Source organism: Vanacampus margaritifer, chromosome 8 (genome assembly GCF_051991255.1).
Source record: "Vanacampus margaritifer isolate UIUO_Vmar chromosome 8, RoL_Vmar_1.0, whole genome shotgun sequence".
NCBI lineage: Eukaryota > Metazoa > Chordata > Actinopteri > Syngnathiformes > Syngnathidae > Vanacampus > Vanacampus margaritifer.
This window is the reverse complement of record NC_135439.1, coordinates 3,095,743-3,119,175: the sequence shown is the minus strand read 5'-3', so window position 1 is coordinate 3,119,175 and position 23,433 is coordinate 3,095,743. Positions and strand designations below refer to the sequence as shown.

The window sequence follows — 23,433 nt, the reverse complement described above, 5'->3', positions numbered from 1 at the left end:
TCGCTATTATTTCTATTTTCTGCCGGGCTCTCTGATCTGGTGGATATGAATAGCTAGCTCACTTAAGGGGCTTATTTTTGCTTCACTGTACTTGAGTGTTCCTACCACATAAAGCATGACTTGGTGACAAGGATATTTTGTTTAAAACTAACGAAAAAACTAAACTAAAATAAAAACAATGTTAACAAAATAAAATAAAAACGAAAATGCTTTTTAAAAACAACAAACTACATTTGTTTACAAAACTATAATTATAGCAGAAATGTCCTTCGTTTTAGTCTTTGGTAAATAATTTCATGCATGAGCCTTTGGGGGTGATTGTAAATGATTTATTTAACCGGAAAAAGGACGTTTGAAAGTGTGACACACAGATGTGACGTCATCTAGCAGCAGAAAAAATAGAAATACACCTGAGATGACGTCGCTCCGAGGCGACAATTTTGCATGCTCGACTCTCGGCTCCAATGGCTTGTCTGCGTTTTCATTTAACTTAGCCGAAATGCAACACTAGGGAAGAAATTGGTTATTTTACCATGGTGTTTATTAAATATTGCTTTAAAAAAAATTATACTGAAACTAAAACAAAAGGCAACACAATGTCAAAAAGGTTCTTTATTTTTTTTTTCTTTGAAAGATACGATTAACGTGTTCAGACACACACAGAAGAAAAAACAATCACAAGTGATTTAGAGACTGGTCATTCAAGATTGGCTACATCTTTTACAGACTTTTCAATTAAGCGCTCCAAGATGAAACTAAAGCAGTATAAAAAGCCTTCAGTGAATTGTTCTTACATTGTTGTTTCATGACTATAGTTTATATTTCAGGAATATCAGAGCAGCGCAAATGTGTTCCACAAAATTTCCCATGGCATTGGAAGTATACAAGAAAAGCAGTTGTTTACAAATATGTTATAATGTAGTAAAATGAAATTAAATTACCCCAAGTATAAACAACAGAAGACAATAAGTACATGTGTATAAGTTATAGTGTTCCATTCAACGGAATGGATTGTGTTGACAACAAAGTCTCGATGTCGGGGTGGGAATTAATTCTGCTGCAGCCTTGACTGATACCAGCATGTTTAGTTTTCCGCGAGGACTTTACGTCCTCAACAGCCAATCAGAATGTAGCTGTAGCTAGCTCAACGGGGAAATGCGATGGCACTTAACACTTTCATACCGCTACCTAGCTCAACTACATCCATTCAAAACCGCTGCTTGACCCAAATTCAGGTCCAGAAAGTAAAAACCCTGCCACAGTTTTGCTTCAGTCCCGGGTGCTAGCTAGCATCAGGACCTAAAGCCAAACTGTGGCAGGGTTTTAACTTTCAGGTGCTGGATAGCTAGCTCCCATGGTGCTCGCTAACCTTCTAGGAAGCTAGCTAGCTAGCTTCAGGGCCTAAAGCCAAACTGTGGCAGGGTTTTAACTTTCAGGTGCTGGATAGCTAGCTCCCATGGTGCTCGCTAACCTTCTAAGAAGCTAGCTAGCTAGCTAGCTTCAGGGCCTAAAGCCAAACTGTGGCAGGGTTTTAACTTTCAGGTGCTGGATAGCTAGCTCCCATGGTGCTCGCTAACCTTCTAAGAAGCTAGCTAGCTAGCTAGCTTCAGGGCCTAAAGTCAAACTGTGGCAGGGTTTTAACTTTCAGGTGCTGGATAGCTAGCTCCCATGGTGCTCGCTAACCTTCTAGGAAGCTAGCTAGCTAGCTTCAGGGCCTAAAGCCAAACTGTGGCAGGGTTTTGACCAGGATTTGCCACCTCAGTTGATAGGTCATATTGGTATACATACTCGTACTGGGGGAGGGAAAAAAAGGTTTTGGACGAAGGAGGTGTGGGACAATATCAGCTACTTCTGCAGAGGTGAATCAGTCCTTGCCCACCAAATAATTAAGGTTAGAGGCAAGGACGTCAAGAACAGTTCAGGCACCGGCAAACATCACAAGAGTGCCGTGCATACCCTTGCTCCTCACAGAAGAACACAAATAAAGTCCCGCAGTTTTTCAGCAGAGTAACCCCGCTGTTCAGCAGAATGCCCTCATATCAATTTAGCTCAGCAAAGCAAAATTGAGCATCATCAGATGCTGGCCGCGTTGCACAATTTGTCCTGAGAAACAACTGTCCAGTCAAGCGAAGCGCTGGAGTTGAAGGTTCTTTGGGAGCTACGAGAAGACGGCTTGGTGGACTCGATGAGAGCATTCTGCTAAACAAGCAGGGTTTAACCTCAGCAGCCAGCCTGGGTGATGTCACCTCCTGAACTTTTGGTCACGCTCAGAGTGGTGAAGACCTGCGGGGGAGGACGGGAAGGAAGGAAAATGACTCAAGACAATGTCGTCCATGCTCACATTACACATATGTGCAATATCTCAAGTCTTTCAAAAAGCAGCAAATAGTATATACACAATTACCATTTAAAGGAATACTTGATTCATTGAGCCATTTTCCAATTCTATACTTTTTGACAATAATATGTTCTATGCAACCTCACCAAAGTCGAAATGTGGTATTCTGGTTAATATTGCGTTAGTGGAATACGAGTTAAGCAGCATATCCATCTCAGCCATTATGCCACTTGTGCTGTCGACTGAAGATGACATCACAGCTGCTCAGGTAACAACCAATCACAGCTCAGCTTCAGAAAACAGGAGAGCTGTGATTGGTCGCCGCCTGAGCCCCAACTGTGATGTCACCTTCAGTCGACAGCAAGTGGCAAAACGGCTGGATTTTGCTGCATAACTCATAATATTAATCAGAATGTCATGTTGAGACTGATGAGGTCACATATAACATTATTGTCAAGAAACGTTGGTAGTTATTACTGAAAAAGTACGTTTTTGAAATCATGTCACTTTTGGATCAAAGCATTGTTTTCCCGTCAGTGCTTTTGACTTAATGGATGGTAGTTGTCGTGTTTGAAATGTTGGAATCTTGCCAAGCTTGAAATGCACTTCATATCATTTCCTGTTGCACTCGTTCCGGTAAAGGAAGCTAGCAAGTTAACCACAAAGGGCAGCGAGATAAAGAAGCCGAGATTGAACATCTTGAATATGAAAAAATGTGAGCAGCGTCTTTACCTCAGCACAAGTTGGGTGGATGCCGATGGTTCCGTCCAGCTGCTCTTTCGTCGCGCCACATTTCATGGCTGCGCCGAAGCCTTGAGTGACCTCACCTGCATTGGGACCCAGGTAGTGGAAGCCAATCACTCTCTCCTATTGTGAGAAAACAAATACCTCAGTGGAAACAAGTTCTGTTGCAAGCTCAATTTCCTCTCTAATGGTCCAAACATGACCACGTATTTTCATCTTATTTTGTGATTCTGGACATATTTCAAAATGATGCCTACAGAAAACAAATGACCCTGCAAAAAGGCTGTATGCAGCCCAGTCATTGTGGGCGGGGGCAAGTCAAGTAATGATTGGCAAGTTAAACAAGACTGAACTAATAAATCAATCAAAGTAATTACAGCTAATACATAAATAAAATAAAATAAAACCTAATCTTACATTATCCAACTGATTGCAGATGATCTTGGCATAGCATTGGTTGTTGTCCCTGCCAGGCACCGTAAACTCCAAAGGCCAGAAGAGACTGTGGAATACCTGAATACAAGGACCAAATCCATCAAGTAAATGTTTACAGGCAAACAAATGAAATAACGAATGCACAAAACCGTTTGAATGCGTCACCTGGAGGTTGTCCTGCCCGTACAACTCGATGGCTCGCTCCTCAGACAAACCGCAGGAGCCGTACTCCAGCGGCGTGAAGACGGTGGTGGGAACGTTGACGTAGTCGCACTAAAGAGACGATTGGAATGGCTTTTAATAGCTCAAAGAAGGTTTCCTTCCTCTATCTGGAGCTCTTCAATTTGTTTTTAAGTCAAACTTATTTTGAATGGCCGCGTACCTTGAGTGTCGAACCGCCATAAAGACGTCGCGCCAGCAACTTTCCGGCCTGGATAGCGACCGGAGTTAGCTCCCACTTGCCTTCCAAGATGTCGCCGATGGCGTAAACGTGGGGCACGTTGGTTTGTTCCTCGTCGTTGACAGGAATTTTACCGTTCCTGGAAAGAAGAAAAGTAAGACTTTTAATTTCAATAGAAGAATGATTCGAGGAATTCAACAAATGTAGTGCAGAAGCTCAGTCTTGTGGCCGAACGCCGCCAGCCCTTGTGATCGTTTCGCAGCTTCATCTAAATACAGAATTTCTGCGGTCACAAGACTAAAAGCATGACTCAAAACTCTCTTTTAGGATTGCCGTATGTGATCTTAATCCCCCCGCTGACCCCTTTTGCCTGGGAAAAAAAAACAGCCATTCTAAAATGTAAGCTAAGAAAATAGTCACAATGACACGTTAACATTCGGCAAAACAACGTATAAACACATTTTCCAATCAAATTCAATGAACAGCACAAATTCTCCTTTTAAGGTATTATGAAACAGCTGAAAAAAAAGAAAGAAAAGTAATTTAAGGTCAAACTACTGGTATGTGAAATCGCCACAGTAAGACCACATATTTAAATCAGACGGTGTGTGGACTTTATTGTTTTTAAAAGATGATTTCTGCAGCAAACAAAAACCGATGTGTTGTAACAGTCTTGGAAACATGAACATTTTTCCATACAAGTTTATATTTTCTAGAATCCTCTCAAATCAAATTCCACGCTCTAAAAAGAGTTGGGTCAAAAGTAACCCAACTATAGATCAAAAATGGACCGATCCACTTAATGGGTCAATTTGACCCAACTTTGAGTCAAGAAATGAGTCTTTCAGCGTAAAACAACTCATGAATATTTGTCAGATCCTTTAATTGGTTCATTTTGTATAAAACAACCCAGAAGAATGGCTCAAACTGACCCATAAAGTGGATCGGCCCTTTTTGGATCCATAATTGGGTTACTTAAGACCCAACTGTTTTTAGAGCGCAAACTTTTCCATACTTGCGTAGGAGCCCTACGTGAATAGTACTAACCCTAATAATAGCTGTGTGTTTATTTTTATTATTACTTCATTATGATTGGCCATCAGTTGCCAAATTTAGCCAACAAATTGAACTTGTCTGCATCTTTGGCCTTAAAAAAAAAAAAAAAAAAAAAAGCCCAGCATGACCTCCGCTGTTCCAACATAATGTAGCCATAATGAGCACCACCCCCTGTCACGACACTGCAGCGAGTCATGTGACAGTGATAAAGCGCTGACTCACCCTGACTAGCATGCATCTTAAAGGCACAGGTCACAAAATTGCTACAATGCCAACCGGAGAGAAAAAAAAAAAAAACTGACAAGTCAAACTTACTTTGGGTTAACTTTGACCCCTATCTTGTCCAGGCCGATTTTGTCAGTGCAAGCGTCTCGACCCACCGCAATTAATACCTGTGGAACACAGAATACTTGTTAAGCTTGATGGGGGAAAACGGCAGGTGTGAATCGGTGTACACAGTCAACTGATGGAATTATGAACAAAACACATGTTGTCTTAGTAAGCCGGTAAAACAGGTACAGTCTAGAAGGAAAAAAAAGTCATGCTCCATTTAATATCCAAACATCTTCATTCCATTTTTATTTTCTTATTATTTTAATCAGAGCAAGACTGATTGGCTGACTTACAGTGTTGTACTCTCCCTCGATGACATCATCATTCTGTGTGGATTTAGCCGTCACTTTCAGCCTGCCAGGAGTGCCTGCTTCCAACTCCTCGATCTGACAAACACAAAAAGGAGGTTCATTTGACGTATTGCACCTGCTGCCGCTATATTGACAGTGCTAAAAATGCTAATAAATCGCCCTACTTACTTTTACAGGCACATATTTCCGGATGAACTTGACGCCATGTTTCTCCATGTGCTCACCAGCACGGTCGGCCATTTCCTGGTCAAAGCCCCTCAGCAGGATGGAACGCACCATGACGGTGACGTCGAGACCCAGGCCGGCAAGGAAGCCGCCACATTCCAAAGCTACGTAAGATGCGCCGATCACCAGGGTCTTGCCGGGGCAGTACGGCAAGGAGAAGAGGTCGTCGCTGGTGGACAACAGATTAAAAAAAAAAAAGAAAAAAGAAGTGTTTATCAGGAAAGTCAGCAGTGAATTGCTTGAACACAAAGAGGCTGTCGAGATGGCGAAAAAGGACAGACTGGATCTCTACGTTTTTATACAAACGAACAGTCTTTGTTTATTTTTCTTTTAAATATCAGTCCTTGAACATAAAATAACATTCTGCAAACAAACACACATTTGAACCATTACAGTATCTACCCATTTTGAGACGGGATTTTTCACCACCATTTTCGATTATTTGGTTGGCTCATTAAAATTCTTTTTTTTTTTTTTGCATTAAAATCGACATTTTGCGCTGCGTCTCTTCTCGGAGGCTGCTTGAACACACACTTACAAAGTAAGAGAAAGACGGGCCGATAACAGAGCGCCCCGCCGGTTGCAACACATCTTTAGTTGGGAAACGAAGATTACGTAATCCAGCATCCTTGAAATTGGTTACAACTTGCGTAGAGAACAAACTGAACACAGCAAGTAATTGTGAAAAATTTTTTTTTTAAGGTCACGCAATCACCTTTGGTATGAGGAACTGTTGAGACTAAATCAACAGCCAGAAAGCGCGTCTGCCAAAATAGCAACAAGCAAAATATGAAAATATGTTTGGCAAACATTTCTGACAGGATGTCGTGAGAACAAGCCACCTGGAAATTGACAGTAATTTCATCTCGCATAGCTCAACTGCTTGAATGTGGCGTTTTTTTAGTTTAAGTAACAAAGATGGCATTGAAGGATCACCTTGTGATGCAGTACTCCTTGTCTCCAGGTATACCCAGGTAACGTGGTCGCTCACCCGTGGCCAAGACAAACTTATCTGCTGTGTAAAATGTCTCCTTCCCTCGTTTGTTTAATGCCTGTATGAGAAAGACGTCAAGTAGCTGTTAGACGGCTGTCAATAATAGGCTGATTGCACAACATGGACTTTTGATGGGCACGATTATGAAAGGCAACTTTTGTTTCTTTTTTCTTTCTTTTTTTTTTTTTTTGGGCAACTTTTGTTTCTAAAACACCAAAGATTAAAAATTAAATAAATGGCCATGTTAACTCTTTGACTGCCAAAAACGTTAAATAACGTTTAGTAAAATCCTATGGAGGAGTGCCAAAGACGTTAAAAGACGTTTGTTTCAAAACAGAGGTGAAACTAACCATTTTCTATTGTTGATTACTGAAAAACGGAATAAGGTAGAAACAAACTCTTTTTTCTGATGAAAGATGAGAGTCCAATCTTTCATTTGGTAGTATGTGTGTTTCCATAGTCCAAACACATAATTTTCTATGGACCTTGAAAGATCAGTCAAAATGCTTAAAATCGGCTGGCACTGGCGACAACCCGTTTCTGAAAACGTCTGGCAGTCAAAGAGTTAACAGCCCTTAATTACTATTACATCAACTCATTCACTCCCAGCCATTTTGACTGAAGCAACCCCCTTTGCTCCCGGCTGTTTTACTGAATTTTGACCGATTTTGCAAGGACCACAGATTATTCTGTTCTATTGCTATAAAAACATGGAACCTACCAAAAGAAAGATTAGAGTCTCTTCTTTCATCAGGAAAAAAAGTTTATTTCTATCAATATCCGTTTTGCAGCAATTAGCATTAGAATATAGCTAAGTTTCATCATTATTCACAAACCTGCTTAAAACACTGGGATAAAGAGCTTTTTGCAACATGGCCCTGGTTGATCTCTTATACTCTGCTGCCCGTTTTTGTAATAACTACCCATTGCTTCAAGCGATCTCTTCAGTTCAGAGGCTGCATCAACGCTTTCTGTATCCTCTAGCATTAAAAAAAACAACAACATAAATACGTTCTTGGGACGATGGTAATTAGTAATATTTAAAAAAAATAACCTATTTATATGTTTTTGGAAGCAAATTAGTTAAATGCCATAAATCACAAGATAATTTCAAGAACAGCTTCCGGCACGTTTTTGCACAATTTCACACAGTAAAATTAAAGTTTCATTCTAGATGCTCGACGATAAATGTGTTACCTTGATCTTGTGAGGCTCGACAAATTCTGCGTAGGCGTTGACATAGTTGACATTCTTGTCCCTCAGTGCCACCCTGTAGCCCCAGTTGAGTGAGCCAATGTAGTCGTTCACTGCCGTCTTCATCGTCTCCCAGTTGTGCTTGACTGACCGCAAGACACTAATCATTAATAAAAGAGCACCAACTCGGACCCAATATTTACTACTGCAGGTTAGTTGGTGCTTTTGCCTTTCATCAATTCTTCTGTCAATGAAATGAACCGCTTACCACTTTCATCAAATTCCCAGCCAAACTTGCGCGCGTCCTGCATGGCGGTACCCAGCAAGGCAGTCTGGTGCATCAGTTTCTTGGGAATGCAGCCGACATTCACGCATGTTCCACCGAGACCTGATTGATTACCACAGTAAGATGACACATTCAAGTACAGCACTTTGTATGCAGCCATGACTGTTTTTAAAGAGCACAAAAATGCTTGGACACACTTAACGCAGTCTTATCCGAAAGCACATATGTAATAGACCATTTGAGATGGGGCTGCGCAATGAATCGAAATTCAGTTACAATTTAAATTATTACACTACACAATTACAAAAATCAGCATAATTGTAAATACAATAAAATAATTAATAACCATTTATGAGTTGTTTAAATTTATACATTTCCTCCTTTTTTAACTCTTTGACTGCCAGACGTTTTCAGAAAAAGGATGCCGTGGGTGCCAGCCGATTTAAGCATTTTGACTGATCTTTCAAGGTCCACAGAAAATGATGTGTTTGGACTATGGAAACACACATACTACCAAATGTTAGATGAAGATTGGACTCTCATCTTTCATCAGAAAAAAAAGTTTGTTTCTACCTTATTCTGTTTTTCAGTAATCAACAATAGAAAATGGTTAGTTTCAACTCTGTTTTGAAAAAAAAAAAACAACGTCTTTTAACGTCTTTGGCACCCCTCCATAGGATTTTACTGAACGTTATTTAACGTTTTTGGCAGTCAAAGAGTTAAATGTAAACTAAATAATTTAATACATTTTATTTCATCCAAAAGGAACTTGCATAGTTAGTGTTTCAAATAATTTTATTTGTCTTAATATTTTTTACGTACGTAAAACGTTTATATTTTCTTGTTTTGTACCAACAATGAAATGATTGTCCTAATCGTGATTTTAATTAATACCAAAATAATCATGATTAATATTCTCTTCATAATCGAGCAGCCTTACTTATTTATTTTTTATTTTTTCAAATTTGTTGCGGAAGAATGTGATGCGTTTTCAACACACTAGTTTGGCTTAATGGGGAGCAGAGGAATACACATGCAATATATTGTCCAAAGGCACAGAATAGTGGCTGCAATTACAAAAAGCAAAACACAAATATTTCCTCAATTTTTAATTTCCGGAGATGTATTTGCTCTCTGTCTCAATATTTTTCCCCCACACATCGGAGCCAAGAAGATATTTAAAAAAAAAAAAAAAAATCTTACCCCAAGTGGTTCCTTTTGGTGTGGGAACAACAAAGTCCAAAACCATAACTTTTTTACCCAAAGCTGCAGATTCCTTAAATTGACAAACGAAAAATGTTTATTTAAGGATTACATTGGTAGCCACTCCGAGCCAGACAACTGAGCAATAAATCAGTTATTGAAAAGGTTACATCCGGTCGCCGTGTTGCCGGGCATCTCACCTTTGAACAGGACAGTCCTCCAGATCCTCCTCCAATGACAATAAGGTCATAGTCATACGTTTCACTTTGTCCATTGAGGAGTTGATGCAGGCTGCCATCTTTATGGGCCTAATAATAAACACGTAAGCACACATTAGGAGTAATTTACACAACCACTTTATCCTTTATAATTATAGTCAAGTACCCAGTATGGTATCTTCTTAATATACTGGAAGCTAATTTAATCCGTCTGTTTGTTCATTATTATCATGTTTATTTAAAACTTGTTTTTTGTAATGATTTTTGTTCTGGACCTCTGTTAATTCCGACAACAACCTCACGATTTTTATAGCAAAATCAGTGCAGCAATTAGTGTGTGGTGAAGACTACTTGTAATGCAGTTGAGAAAAGCCCTCGCTCATCCGTGTTTAGCGGTTCATAAAGTGCTCGCCATTATATGGTAGCTGTGTGTAAACAAATCAATTAAGCCATTTTAGATGAACACTATTTTGTTAAGTGAGAAGAAGAAACCATTAAAAATATGTTACCTGCATTGTCTTGTCACAGCCACCAACATGCGTTTTGTTGATGAAAACATTAGGAACGGTTTTTTGTCCAGTCATCTCAAGTAGCATCTCCAGATAATTGGTTCCATCCTCTAGAAAGAGTGTAGAAACAATATTATGCAAAAACAAGTACACGGTCTGAACTGCCACAGTGAAAATTAGTCTATTAAACAGTTAAAAATTACTTCGCATTAAATAATGCTATAGAGAAAATTAAGAAATATAAAATGGATATTTTGCCGTGACCAGCAACTCGCCACCTGGTGCTATTTTGTTAATTAAATTAAAACGAATATTTCTGCACCAGTAAATGTGTTCTAGTTTGTGGAATACTGGTTAGAATGATCACAAAGCGCAAAGTCTTTGGTTCCAATCCCACTCTCTAAAAAATGTTTGAACTACAATTTCTTGCGGCCGCTTTGTTTCATGTTTTTTATTGAAGAAGTGAACAGTTATTAATTGTGCACATTTAAGGACACAGAACGTGTGATTGCTGCATTAGAAAAGATGCAAAGTGTGTACTACTGGCTGATAAACCTGCTCTAAGGGTTGGATAGGGTTAGGCTGGTAAAGCCGACTGCCTATTTTCGGTGGCAAAACAAAAATGAAAACTTCGTGAAAAGACACAGGACAGGGTGAAGCATGCCCCGTGCGCTGATTGACCAATCTGAGAAGCTCACGGCAAAATAACGGTAGGAGCAGAGGTGACAGTCGTGGCAATATATCAACTTCATATGTCTTATTTTTTTTGTAGCATTATTGTATGCAAGAGGTGATAAAGGTTTGGTTGTTTGGTGAAAAAATTAGGCGTCACCGTGTTTACAAGCACGAACGGATTCAATTTGAGTCGATATTTTGATCATGTTATTATCTGTGTTTTTCATTGATCAGTCTTGTGTACTTGCCGGTAGTTCATCACGCTTGAAATGCTAATTAGCTGCAAATATAAAACGCCTTTTGACACATTATGCTCGTCGTCCCTTCAATTGCAGCAAGGCTTGCAGCAGCCGTGCTAAAGATGCTGAGTCATTGTAGGGATTTCTATGAGGAAATAGATCTTACCCATGAGATCCAGCTCCACCACATTGCACTCCACTTTGAGTTCCTTGAACAATTTTTTTACCTACACAAACACACATAGGATTACAAACACATTCAGTTTAAATTAATACAATCTTACCATTGTATTAATGCCATAAAACACAAGGCGATCCTGGGTGAAATTATGGACTGTAATCAACGACGGTGCAAGCTAACTTCGCGATGTGGACGTTTCCATTACAGAGAGATTTGAATTGACTATTAAGCGCGCAGAAACTTAGACATTAATTTTACATACTCTTATTATTTTCCCCAAATGAGATGCGCGACTTGGAAAAATACATTCAACTTGCAACAGACATAAGTTAGTTACATTTACGAAACATGTGCATCCAGAGACTAGACGAAGCCCGTTTACTTTGCAAGCCGCGCCACGACAAAGTTGACAAATAAAGCCAAAGATGAAAATAAATCGCCTACCGTCACACAATACGGACAAATACTTTTGCTGAAGACCACCACTTGGTTGGAGTCGATAAGCGATTGGATCCGACTTTTAAGTTCATTCTTCCCGCTTTCATTCTCGATGGGAGGCATTTTCAAGGTGAAACGTTTCCGTCCAAGCCTTCGAAAGACGGCCTGTTCGCAGGAAGGGAAAAGTATAAGAAAAATGTAGCTTTTTCTTTCGCTTTTCTTTGAAGGGCTTCACGGACAAAACAACCGGACCGCTGGCTCTCCTTCACGTCTGCGACCAACAGCCCAAACCGCGCCTGAATACGCCGAGGTTACTCCCACTGCTTTATAGCCATGTACAAGGATGCACTCGATTTGCGGCACTCTGTTCACCGTCCAGCACGATATACATTCGTCAAGAACTATTCCGCCCACATGGCTAATCCATAAAATAAAAACGAGCCCATCCAACAAAACGTCACCGGGTTGCTTAGTAACATGCCATAAAAGCGCGACGACATTACATTTCCTGTAAATTTGCGCATTAAATAAACGTGGAATGTGATTTACGTGCACGCATGTCATAAAAATAACAATTGGAGGAAATTCAAATTAAATTTAAAGAAACCGAAAACAAAAACATCCGTCAAGCGTTAGTAAGTCAATAGTTGGTATCTGGCGCCGTCTGTTGGCCAGAATACTCAATGACAAATGACAGGTTATGTTGTAAAGGCAAAGTTAAGTTGGTGTAACTGTACTCAACTCCATTGTATTTATATATAAAAAAAAAAAGATTGTCAAAAAGTTATCATTAAATGAAAAAAATAAATGAAAACGAAATTTAAGTTTTGGGGCGTAATTATTGATTCATGAATTGTGTTGGAAGCCACAGATACAAGTAAATTAGCTAAATCAGGGGCTGTTCTTTAAAAATAAGAAAGGTCTTCATATACTGTACTGCACTTATCTCTTGTGTTGGCCTCACATGCCATATTGTGCTGAAGTTTGGGGAAATGTATATAAAAAAATATGGACTCAATTATTAAATTACAGAAAAAAAGTGATTAGAACTAAGGGTGGCTACAGAGAATCGTCAACTAATCAATTAGTGATAGGATCTGGTATTTATAAATTTATGGATATCGTGTATTTGAAGATACTGGAAATGTGTTTTTGGTGTGTGAGTATGTGTGTAGTGAACAATAGCCTACCTGTTTGTGTTCCTTTTTCGGTTATTAATTGTTTGTTTGAAAGGATGTTTGTGTTTTCTTTTCTGTGTTATGTATGGAGCTGAAATAAACTAATCGTTCATAAATAATAATAATATTAATAATAAAAATAATAATAATAAAGCACCTTAAAACAACCATTGCTGCATACAAAGTGTTGTCCATGGAGAAAGAAAATGTCATATAATAACAAAGACACGTAAAACATGAAAAAAAAAATCCTGACCATTTGTTGTTGAAGGTTATTTTGCAACCCATTTGAGAGCAGCCCGGTCACCTGCTGCTCACCTGCTGCTCACCTGTCTCATGATCTCATCACTTGGCTGAGTCAACTCCGCCTCATCCGACGGACGCAATCGACGCGCATGCTTTTCAGGTGAGTGGACGGAAGCCGGGTTTACTTTTGCAACTATGCGAAAAGCACCGTTGGGACATGCACAGACACTCCATGATGACGTCACGACGTTAGTGATGTCAAGGAATTCACTCAAAGTTGTTGTCCGCGTGTATATGTGCGCACGCGCGCGTGTTGAGTCATGTCATTTGCCTTGTTGCTCCACCTCCTTCGCCTCCAGTTAGAAGGCAAACGAACGTAGTCTTTCAAGAGGAAGCAGACGAGAGGCGGATTTCAAACCGTTGCCAAGCAAACCACAGAGCGGACCATGGCCGAGAATAAGCTGGGGCCGAACCTGCAGTCCGGTGCTGGATTTCTCGCTAAAAGGGTCCAGAAGTCGTTGAGTCGCGCACAGGAGAAGGTGAGCTGTGTGTCGAATGTCGAAACCAAGTGTTGATGGGAAGCGTGGTCCTTCAAGTGCCTTCAATTCGTTTTGACAAATGTAGCGAGTGGAATATTTGCTGTCGTGTCTGGAATGTGCTGTGATCATTTTCTGCGCGGTTGCTACGTGACCTGTGAATTCAAATGACGAAATGACTAGTTCAGCATTCAACATGCCTGGTTTTCGGACCCCTGTCAGAACATCGTAGTGCTGTTCAGTACCACACAGCACAAGTCGCCACTTCCTGATTGTGAACTTCCGCTGCTTTCTGAACTCTAAAACATCAAGTTTGAGCTTGATTTGTTTGATAGAACAAAGCTGAAGCAGACGCCTCCAAAGATTTGGTGGATTAGTGCGCGCGCTGACTTTGCAGGCCAAATGTTATTTTAGTGCGTCAGATGCTTTGAATCATTTTGAAAGGTGAAGGTCATGTGGAGTAACAAACACCTGCTTGTTGAGGATATTTATTTGAGATTATACAAATACGTGAAAAAGTGTTAGGGCATATGTTTGAAATGACAAAAATGAAGATGCCGCTTGTCTTGCTGAGCACCATAAAAAAACTATGAATGTGAATTGGTACATTTTGCAAATGGATAATAAACGTATGTAAAAAAAAAACAGATCGAGCTGAAATCTCAATGTTATGATCACGCAGGTCCTCCAAAAACTGGGCAAAACCGTGGAGACCAAGGATGAACAGTTTGAGCTTTGCTCGCAGAACCTCAACAAACAACAGGTACATGTTATAATAATACTAATAAAAAAATAACATGTAGGCCCGTTTGGATTGAGTCTGTTATTTAATGTGAAACTAAGATAAAAGACAATCTCCTGTCTTTATTTTTTTCAACAAAATTCTCTGTTATCCTTCTCTCTCCACAGTCATTACTCTTAACAAAGTAACTATTCAAGAGTAGATTTTTATTCTTTAATTGCAGGTCTTGCTGCCAAAGTCATGGGCATGGGGGGGGGGGGGGGGAGTAAAGTTCCTGAAAGCACTTTCACTTGAAAAATGCAAGGCTAGTGCATTTTAAAAGTACGACTTTCCATTGAGCAACGGGAAGGATGTTAAATGCTAACATGCCACAACTGTTTTCACTTCACTATTCACCATCACGGTGTTGTAGTTTAGTTTCATTGAAGTATTAAAAATTATTTTTTGGGGGGCAAAAATAAATCAACGTCAGTTATGTTATGGAGCAGCCATTCAATTTGCTGTTATCACAAAGTATTCTACGTGCATTATACTATACAGACATTTATGTTGCACCAAAAATAATGTTTAAAGGTATTTATAAGACATTTTTGAGCTATCTGTATTGTTTTCTATTTGTAGCAAGAGGCAAAATGGCCGCCCCCTGAGCTGCTTAACTCATATTCCACAAACACAATTACAAACAGAATGATGTGTTTGGACTGTATTGCATAGAACAGACTATCGTAAATCATTTATTTTTACTCGACTCCCCCTTTTAGTCGATTTTGAGTTCGGACATTTTGTGATACAGTATAGTCTCGCTGAAGGTGTTTTCTTTTTTTCTTGGGGCTGAAGAAAATCCCATTATTTTAGGCGGTAGTGTTTTAGCTCATATCCCGCAACTCATGATGACTTTTTTTTTTTTCCCTTTTCACACAGATTGATGGAAGCAGGTTGCTTAAAGATGTCAAGGCCTACTATGGTGCAGTGAAAGGCAAGTTTCCAAAGTATTATTATATGAACAGACACAATTCTTTCAACAAACTGGCACTTTAAGAGGAAGATGGAGTAGTGAGTAAATGGGAAGTCAACTTGTACTCGTCTTGGTGCCCGCAGTCTATTTTGCAACGATGTCTGCGTTGCTTCAAAGAAAAGTGAAAACAAAGTTCAGTGCTTGCGATATTATGTTTAAGAAAGGCTTGCTTTTCTAGCATTGTTAGCTATTATTATTATTTGAGCTACCGTCAGGAAGCAAGTGTTGATTTGACCTTCTCGTGTGGGTGTGTCAGTCTTGCCTCAAACCTTGAACACAATGCTACATTCAAGTGCTGCCGATGCAAAACGGTAACATGACGTTCTATTTATTCCCATTTCCACAGCTGTACACGAGACGTCCAAGCGGCTGTCTCAGACTTTGCGAGATGTCTACGAATCGGACTGGAATGGAGTGGAGGACCTCGCTGTCATCATAGAAGTATTTTCATCATTATATTTCTTGATTTCAATGAAAATGAAAATATGTTGCCTTGAACTCATTCACTGCCATTGACGCGCTATAGACATAAAAATTACTTGAACTATTTATTAATTTCACTTTTTTTCCCCACTTTTGTTAACAGTATGAGTATGAAAACCTAGAACATTTTTTTTACTGTACATTTAGAACATATACAAAATTTGTGATTAACTCATTCACTGCCATTGACGGCTCTAGACGTCGAAAATTCATTTGAACTATTTCGGTTAGTTTAACATTTTTCCCACTTTTGTTGACAAGAGTATGAAAACCTAGAAATGTTTTTATTGTATTAGAACAGATATAAAATTTGGGATTAATCGTGAGTTAATTAGTGAAGTCATGCGATTGATTACGATAAAAATGGTCATCGCCTGACGCCCTAAATTTTTTAATAATCTTTTCTTAAAAGAAAAAAAAAGATTATTAAAAATTAATTAAAAAATTTTTTTTTTTTTTTTTAAAGAAAATATCATTTAAAATTAGGGGTGTCAGGTGATTAAAATGTTTAATCGCATTACTCCACTAGTTAACTCACGATTAATCACAAATTCTATATATGTTCTAAATGTACCCCAAAAAAAATCTAGGTTTTCATACTCTTGTTAACAAAAGTGGGAAAAAAATTAAACTAATAGAAAGTTAAAATGAATTTATGACGTCTATAGCCGTCAATGGCAGTGAATGAGTTAATCGTGAGTTAACTACTGAAGTCATGTGATTCATTATAATTAAAAAATGTAATCGCCTGATGCCCCATAATAAAGAAAAGATTATTAAAAATTAGGGGTGTCAAGACGATTACATTTTTTTATTGTAATTAATCGCATGACTTCAATAATTAACTCACGATTAATCACAAATTTTATATCTGTTCTAAATATACAACAAAACAAATTCAAGGTTTTCATACTCTTGTTAACAAGGGGGAACATTTTTTAAACTTATAATAGAAATAGTTCGAGTGAATTTTTGACGTCTATAGCCGTCAATGGCAGTGAATGAGTTAATATATCAGCAAGTCCATCTAGTGGCATAAAAGTGACCTCAAAACAAATCAATATCATAGTCTTCTTTTACAGTACAATAAATCATTTTAATTTAAACTCAATTTTATGAAATATTATAAAAATTACCATATCAATGGCTAAAAGATGCAGACATATTTCTATTAGTTAATTTTTTTCTCACTTTTATGTTAACAAGAGAATATTTTATTGTACATTTAGAACAGATATAAGATTTGCGATTAATCGTGGGTTAACTATAGAAGTCATGCGATTAATTACGATTACAAATTTTAATTGCCTGACCCCCATCGTTTAAACCAATTTACAGTGTACGGTCTAACTGAATTCCAATAAATCTGTCATGTTTTAGAGTGAAGATTTACTGTGGAGCGACTATGAGGAGAAAATGAATGACCAGATTGTGCGCACCATGGAAAACTATACGAGCCAGTTTCCAGAAGTCAAGGTATCCTGCTTTTTTTTTTTTGCTTTAGTTTTGTCTGTGTTTTATCAAACTGATTTCAGATACAAAATGTTTGGTTTGATACCCTCTAAAATACTCCAAAATGGCTTTAATCTGCTAAATTCTTACTTGCGTGTTTCAGGAAAGAGTTGCCAAGCGGGGTCGAAAGCTGGTGGACTACGATTCAGCACGTCACCACCTGGAGGCGCTTCAGAGTGCCAAGAAAAAGGATGATGGCAAAATTGTTAAGGTAGCAAATAGCAGCGCACTACTTTGGATGACGCTAGCACATCCACTGCGGAATCGATTTTGTTTGAATAGGCAGAGGAGGAGTTCAACAAAGCCCAGAATGTCTTTGAAGAGATTAATCAGGAGCTGAGGGACGATCTGCCGGTTCTTTATCAGAGGTATGATTGCCCAGCTGCAGTTTCCCCTGATATGTTTCTTTTTGGCTATGTTTTGTTTTGTCTTTTCTATTCAGGCAGGTCTTGTACTTTAAGTCTGAAAAATCCCATTTACAGATGGCGTTTCATCAAAGTTTTACAGAGAAGCAACATTTTGAACGTCTCCCAGTATTGCGAAATTGTTTTCACAGCAGTCGTTTCGGTTTTGTAGAAAGATTGGGAATCCTAATACGGCCATCAGAATCATAAAGACATCGTATTCTGGGATACCATGAGTACTAGTAGTCTGTTGAATATTTGAGAGGAAGCAATCTAAAAAGAATGATCTCTACGTTAACCTTCTTAACTCATTCACTGCCATTGACGGCTATAGACGTCAAAAATTCATTTGAACTATTTCTAGTAGTTTAACATTTTTTCCACTTTTCTTAACAAGAGTATGAAAACTCATTCACTGCCATAGACATAAAAAAAATCATTTTAACTAATTCTATTAGTATATTTTTTTTCCCACTTTTGTTGAAAGTATGAAAACCTAGAAAACATTTTTTTATTGTACATTTGGAACAGGTATAAAATTTGTGATTAATTGTGAGTTAACTACTGAACTCATGCAATTAATTACGATTAAAATTTGTAATTGCCTGACACCCCTCATTTTTAATTATCTTTTTTTTTTTATCACGTCAGGCGATTGTAATTGTAATTAATCGCATGACTTTAATAGTGATGATTAATCACAAATTTTATATCTCTTCTAAATGCACAATAAAAAAAATGTTTTCTAGGTTTTCATACTTTTAACAAAAGTGGAAAAAAAATTATACTAATAGAATTAGTTAAAATTATATTTTTTTATGTCTATAGCCGTCAATGGCAGTGAATGAGTTAAAGGGGAAGTCAAGTCAAAATTTTCTTTACAGTAATATGTTCTATGTATATATTGGTTTGTGAAATATAAATTAAGCGGCAAAATCTTGCAAATGTCAACATGACCAAAGTCAGAAAACAGGTGAGCCGTGATTGGTCGTTACCTGAGCAACTTTGATGTCATTTTCAGTTAGTGACAAAATGGCCGTCCCCTGAGATGGATAAAAACGGGTGGATTTTTGCTGATTCATTCATATGACACAAACAAAATATTAATCAGAATACCACCAGTACCGTGTTTAGCGTAGTGAGGCATATTAGTCTAAATTAGAAAGCTTTTGATTTGACTTTAATAGAAATACATTTTTGATACATCACATATTTTAAGAAACCTGGGAACGGTTTTAAAGTGTTAGAAGACATAGAATGTCTCTTAATTTCATTCTATGCAATGCTTTTCTTTCTCCTGTTAAAGAAGAATATAAATGCATTGATGTAAGGTCTTGTAACTGATGTCATGAGGACAAGCTGACTGAAAAAATGTCTGTTTGTTTACAGCCGCATTGGTTGCTACGTGACGGTGTTCCAAAATGCATCAAATCTGAGAGATGTCTTCTATAAAGAAATGAGTGTGGTAAGTAAGACAAAACACGCCGTCTCACTCAAGTTCTAAAGCATTGAAACATTCAGTGACGTAAGAAAAATATTTCACGTATTTTTTTTCAAACATTTATGATTTTGTTCATATGCAGCTTAACAGGGATTTGTACAATGTGATGAAGAAACTAGAAGATCAACACTCTGGAAAAGCGTTCATCGTAAAGGGTCTGAACAGGTGATATATTAACTCATTCCCTGCCATTGACGGCTATAGACGTCAAAAATTCATTTGAACTATTTCTATTAGTTTAAAAAATTTTCCCCACTTTTTAATAACAAGAGTATAGAACCTAGGGAAAAAATTGTTTATTTAAAACAGATACAAAATTTGTGATTAATCGTGAGTTAACTAGTGAAGTCATGCAATTAATTATGAAAAAATGTAATTGCCTGACTCCCCTTATTTTTAAGTATTTTCTTCTATCTTTTTTTTTTTTTTAATTAATTGTAATTAATTTTTTTAATAATCTTTTTTCTTTTTTTTTAAAGAAAAGATTATTAAAACTCAGGCGATTATTTTTTTTTTAAAATCCTAATCGCATGACTTCACTAGTTAACAAATTTTATATCTGTTTCAAATGAACAGTATTTTTTTTCTAGGTTTTCATACTCTTGCTAACAAAAGTGGGAAAAAATGTTAAACTAAGAGAAATAGTTCAAATGAATTTTTGACGTCTATAGCCGTCAATGGCAGTGAATGAGTTAAGAAAAAAAAAAAAAGTCATCCGAGTCCAAAACTAACAATTCTTTCTTTGCGCAGCGCCACAGTGAAGTCAAAGAAGAGGAAGTCCTTGGTCATCTCCAATCCAATCCCGTGCAACACGTCCTTTCCGACCGATCACGTCTCCCTCCATTCCTCATCCCAAAATGGGAAAAATGCTTTGCCCTCCTGTCCTCCTCCACAAACTCAAAGCACCTCGGGAGAAATGTGTGCAGCACAGGAAAGTGCCATCCCTCCCAAAAGCGGCCGATCCTCAGACTCTGACTTGAGTTCCTGCGGTACCAACACACCCAGGAGGCCGTCGGAGTGCGTCAGCGAGCGTAGCGACAGGAGCCCGAGTGAAAGTCAGGAGGAGGCGGAGGTGGAAGCCGAGCTGGAGGCGGAGGTGGAAACCGAGCTGGAAGCCGAGCTGGCTACAAATCAGTCCGATGACTCTGGCGTCCCGAAATCGGATGTCGCGAGGCAAGAGACGTCCAGCCTTTCCGATTGCGCAGGCAGTGACGCGCCAGCCGCTCCTGAGCAGGAGGACAATACGAGCGAGGCGCCATCAGAGGAAGCCAAGAACAAAATGACACCAGTTCCAGCCCCTCGCGTGTCTTTCCGCTCTGAGAAACCTCCTCTTCTGCCTGCTAAGGAGGAGGAAGGAGAATCTGACAAGGAGACGGCCGGGTCAGAAGATGATGACTGCGATGAGCGCTATCCACCTGGCTTTCTTTACAAGGTAGGCAAACACACTTAAAATTAGGGATGGACTGATTTTCAGCGCTGATATTTTGAATTTTGACAAATATCGTCCTTTTTATAAATCTGAAAGTCGATCAAGCTGCTATCTCACTGAGCGGTGACATCTTGCAAACGCAGTGAATTTAGGATTTTAATCAGGATTTTTGTAAGATGAGTATAGACAGTTTTTACTTGTCGTGGACACATTTGGAAGATATTCGGAGAATTTTTCACTGCAAAGATCTTTTGAAACCTTCAACAAACCTTGACGAAAACCCCAAATTAGCTACATTCGCATGCATTTGTCACTCTTATGAAACTATTTAAATTTCCACTTTATAAAAAAAAAAATGATGCTGACGCTAGGAACTCCCTACACTTTTTACCCAAAAAATTAATAATAATAATAAAATTAGGAAATTATGTTGAAATCTTGGAAAACTAGTTCTCTTAGGGCCTCCAAAAATGGAAGGTGGATCAGCGCAAGGTGTCAAATATCGCTAAGTTTCATCATTATTCACAAACCGGTTGAAAAGAGCTTGTTGCAACATGGCCCTGGCTGATATCTTATACTATGCTGCCACCTGCTGGACGTTTTTATAATTGCTGAATTTGCTTCACCCGTTCTCTGAAGTTCAGAGGCTGCATCAAAGCCTTCTGTATGCTTTAGCATAAAAAAAACGAATAAATACGTTTTTGGGAGTGAAGGGAAAATAAACTTATTTACATGTTTTTGGGTTTGGATGAGTTAATGGCTGTGCTTTATTACTTTGAGGGACCAATCAATTTAATTTACACTGTGATATATAAGATAACACTGACCTCTTTTCATTGCATTTTAACATGTCATTTCTTCATTGTTGTCCCGTGTAAAAATAATTCAATATCCACAGCAATGTTAGGGGTGTACACACTTTTGTGAGATCATGTAATATTCACCAGTCACCACTACAGTGTGTGCTCATAATTTAACCAGAAGAGAGGTTTCCGAAATTAAAAAAAAAAAAAATCCCTGGGGTGTATTTATTTTTGAGAGGGAGAATCTCAACTCTGGTTAACTAACAGCGATTTATTGATTAATTTATATTTTTGACTGTTTGTGTAATAACCGCAATGTATTTGTTAAGGTGGAAGCCTTCCTGAATTGTAACTGATGTGATATGTTTACCACCAGGGTGTGGCGCTAAAGAGTTATGCAGCGTCTGAAAGTGGCCAGCTGCAATTTGAAGAGGGGGAAATCATCTTGGTGTTTGCTGACACCCAGCAGGTTTGTTTCTACGTCTTTTGTAAAATATTCACAAAATGTCAAATCCAATATACTGCAACGCTTGTTAACGGTATGATCTCATTGTCGTTTTGGGGTGCCGTCCCAATTTGAATGGCTGACCAGATGAGAGTGACACGCGAGTTATCTGATTTGCGTCTGTGTTTATGTATGTGGTTTGTGTCTGGCAACAGGAAGGTCTGTTGAAAGGAGTCCGGGAGGAGAGCTGGCAACTGCACAGAGATCTAGAAAATCACGCCGGGACTTTCTTAGAAGACCTCATTGGGCCTGTTTAGGCGTATTGACGCAATATTCACTCCCATGAGGAGTTGGTGACTCACACGCGTGCACACACACACTCACTAGTTCACATGCGGAAGGTCCAAATTGTTTTGGGTGTGGAAGCTGCACAAACAAATCTCAAAAGTCCTTTGCGGATACTCACGTGTTTTGGTGTGTTGCAAGTTGTGGAACAAAATGAACTGAATTTTGCAGAAACATTTGGATAACTGAAGCAAAACTTTTAACCGTATTTTCAGTATTTTTATTCTTTTCCTGAAACACTGTGAAGCTTTTTTTTTTTTTTTTTTTTTAAATACAGTTTGTACTATTTGTCAATAAAGATCAAGTTTAAGAGTTGTTGCTCATCTGTGTTTAAATTATAAATCATGATGTTATTGTTCAATCAATGTTCAGTATATTTTTTTAACATTCTGCAGAAGAATGTTCATGACATTAATGACATCCGTCAAATTAAAGTGAATGAAAATTTCAATTGTAGTTTATTCCTCTGCTATAGTCCTAATTTGATGTGACAACTGTCCCACACTCTAAAAAGAGAATTTAGGATTAAAAATTTTAATTTTTTTTGACCAACTTCAATCTGTAACACGTTTGAATTGAGTCCAAAGTGAATATATGATGTTTAATTAATTATGAGTACATTGAATTTAATACTTTGGATTGGAGTCACTCTGGATTAATTTAATTCAGGTGAATATAAAGTTTAATGAACTCCAACTTAATATATTCACTTTGGACTAACTTAATTCCATCGTGTGTTACACGATTGAAGCGATTTAAAAAAAAATACAAATAAAATTCAATTTGTAATCTTAAATTGGTTCAACAATTTTCCTTTTAGAGTGAATATCCACGAGGGCCATATACAGACAAATCAAAGGATACAGGAGCCGCTTGGCATTTTTCATCTTGACTTTATTAAATCGTTAAACTGATCTCTGTCAGTGTTGCTAAGCACTTACGTATTGCTTCTATTTTCTTTAAGGAAACCACTGCTGAGTTCGCCTGCAAGATTTTGTTGTAGACGGCAGAAACC

The 23,433-nt window shown here is 38.2% G+C and overlaps 2 protein-coding genes across 2 annotated transcripts; one reads left to right on the top strand and one right to left on the bottom strand.

Annotated features, from left to right (window-relative positions):
• Positions 1 to 594: 594 nt before the first annotated feature.
• Positions 595 to 12,093, bottom strand: txnrd3 (thioredoxin reductase 3). The gene is made up of 16 exons (XM_077573155.1): positions 11,786 to 12,093; positions 11,327 to 11,387; positions 10,247 to 10,356; positions 9,720 to 9,827; positions 9,520 to 9,592; positions 8,299 to 8,418; positions 8,034 to 8,176; positions 6,779 to 6,894; positions 5,786 to 6,011; positions 5,600 to 5,692; positions 5,289 to 5,365; positions 3,900 to 4,056; positions 3,683 to 3,790; positions 3,500 to 3,595; positions 3,071 to 3,205; positions 595 to 2,283 (listed from the first exon to the last, which is right to left on the bottom strand). The coding sequence occupies exons 1-16, from the start codon at positions 11,900 to 11,902 to the stop codon at positions 2,221 to 2,223; spliced, it is 1,803 nt and encodes a 600-aa protein (XP_077429281.1). The 5' UTR covers positions 11,903 to 12,093; the 3' UTR covers positions 595 to 2,220.
• A 1,364-nt stretch (positions 12,094 to 13,457) lies between these two features.
• bin2b (bridging integrator 2b) lies at positions 13,458 to 22,728 on the top strand. The gene is made up of 12 exons (XM_077574323.1): positions 13,458 to 13,742; positions 14,422 to 14,502; positions 15,403 to 15,457; positions 15,843 to 15,937; positions 17,360 to 17,455; positions 17,595 to 17,702; positions 17,774 to 17,859; positions 19,285 to 19,360; positions 19,479 to 19,561; positions 20,147 to 20,828; positions 22,005 to 22,097; positions 22,289 to 22,728. Exons 1-12 carry the CDS (start codon positions 13,650 to 13,652, stop codon positions 22,388 to 22,390), a joined length of 1,650 nt encoding a protein of 549 aa, XP_077430449.1. The 5' UTR covers positions 13,458 to 13,649; the 3' UTR covers positions 22,391 to 22,728.
• Positions 22,729 to 23,433: the final 705 nt, after the last annotated feature.

Bases quoted from the DNA above. Each gene is read 5' to 3' on its own strand.
- txnrd3 (XM_077573155.1), bottom strand. From the start codon at position 11,902: ATGCCTCCCATCGAGAATGAAAGCGGGAAGAATGAACTTAAAAGTCGG. The intron at 6,012-6,778 runs GTGATCCTTCAA...GTTGTCCACCAG, and splicing joins AAGGAGTACTGCATCACAAG to CGACGACCTCTTCTCCTTGC. The intron at 4,057-5,288 runs GTAAGTTTGACT...TCTTCTTTCCAG, and splicing joins GGGGTCAAAGTTAACCCAAA to GAACGGTAAAATTCCTGTCA.
- bin2b (XM_077574323.1), top strand. From the start codon at position 13,650: ATGGCCGAGAATAAGCTGGGGCCGAACCTGCAGTCCGGTGCTGGATTT. The intron at 14,503-15,402 runs GTACATGTTATA...CTTTTCACACAG, and splicing joins AGAACCTCAACAAACAACAG to ATTGATGGAAGCAGGTTGCT. The intron at 19,562-20,146 runs GTGATATATTAA...TTCTTTGCGCAG, and splicing joins ATCGTAAAGGGTCTGAACAG to CGCCACAGTGAAGTCAAAGA.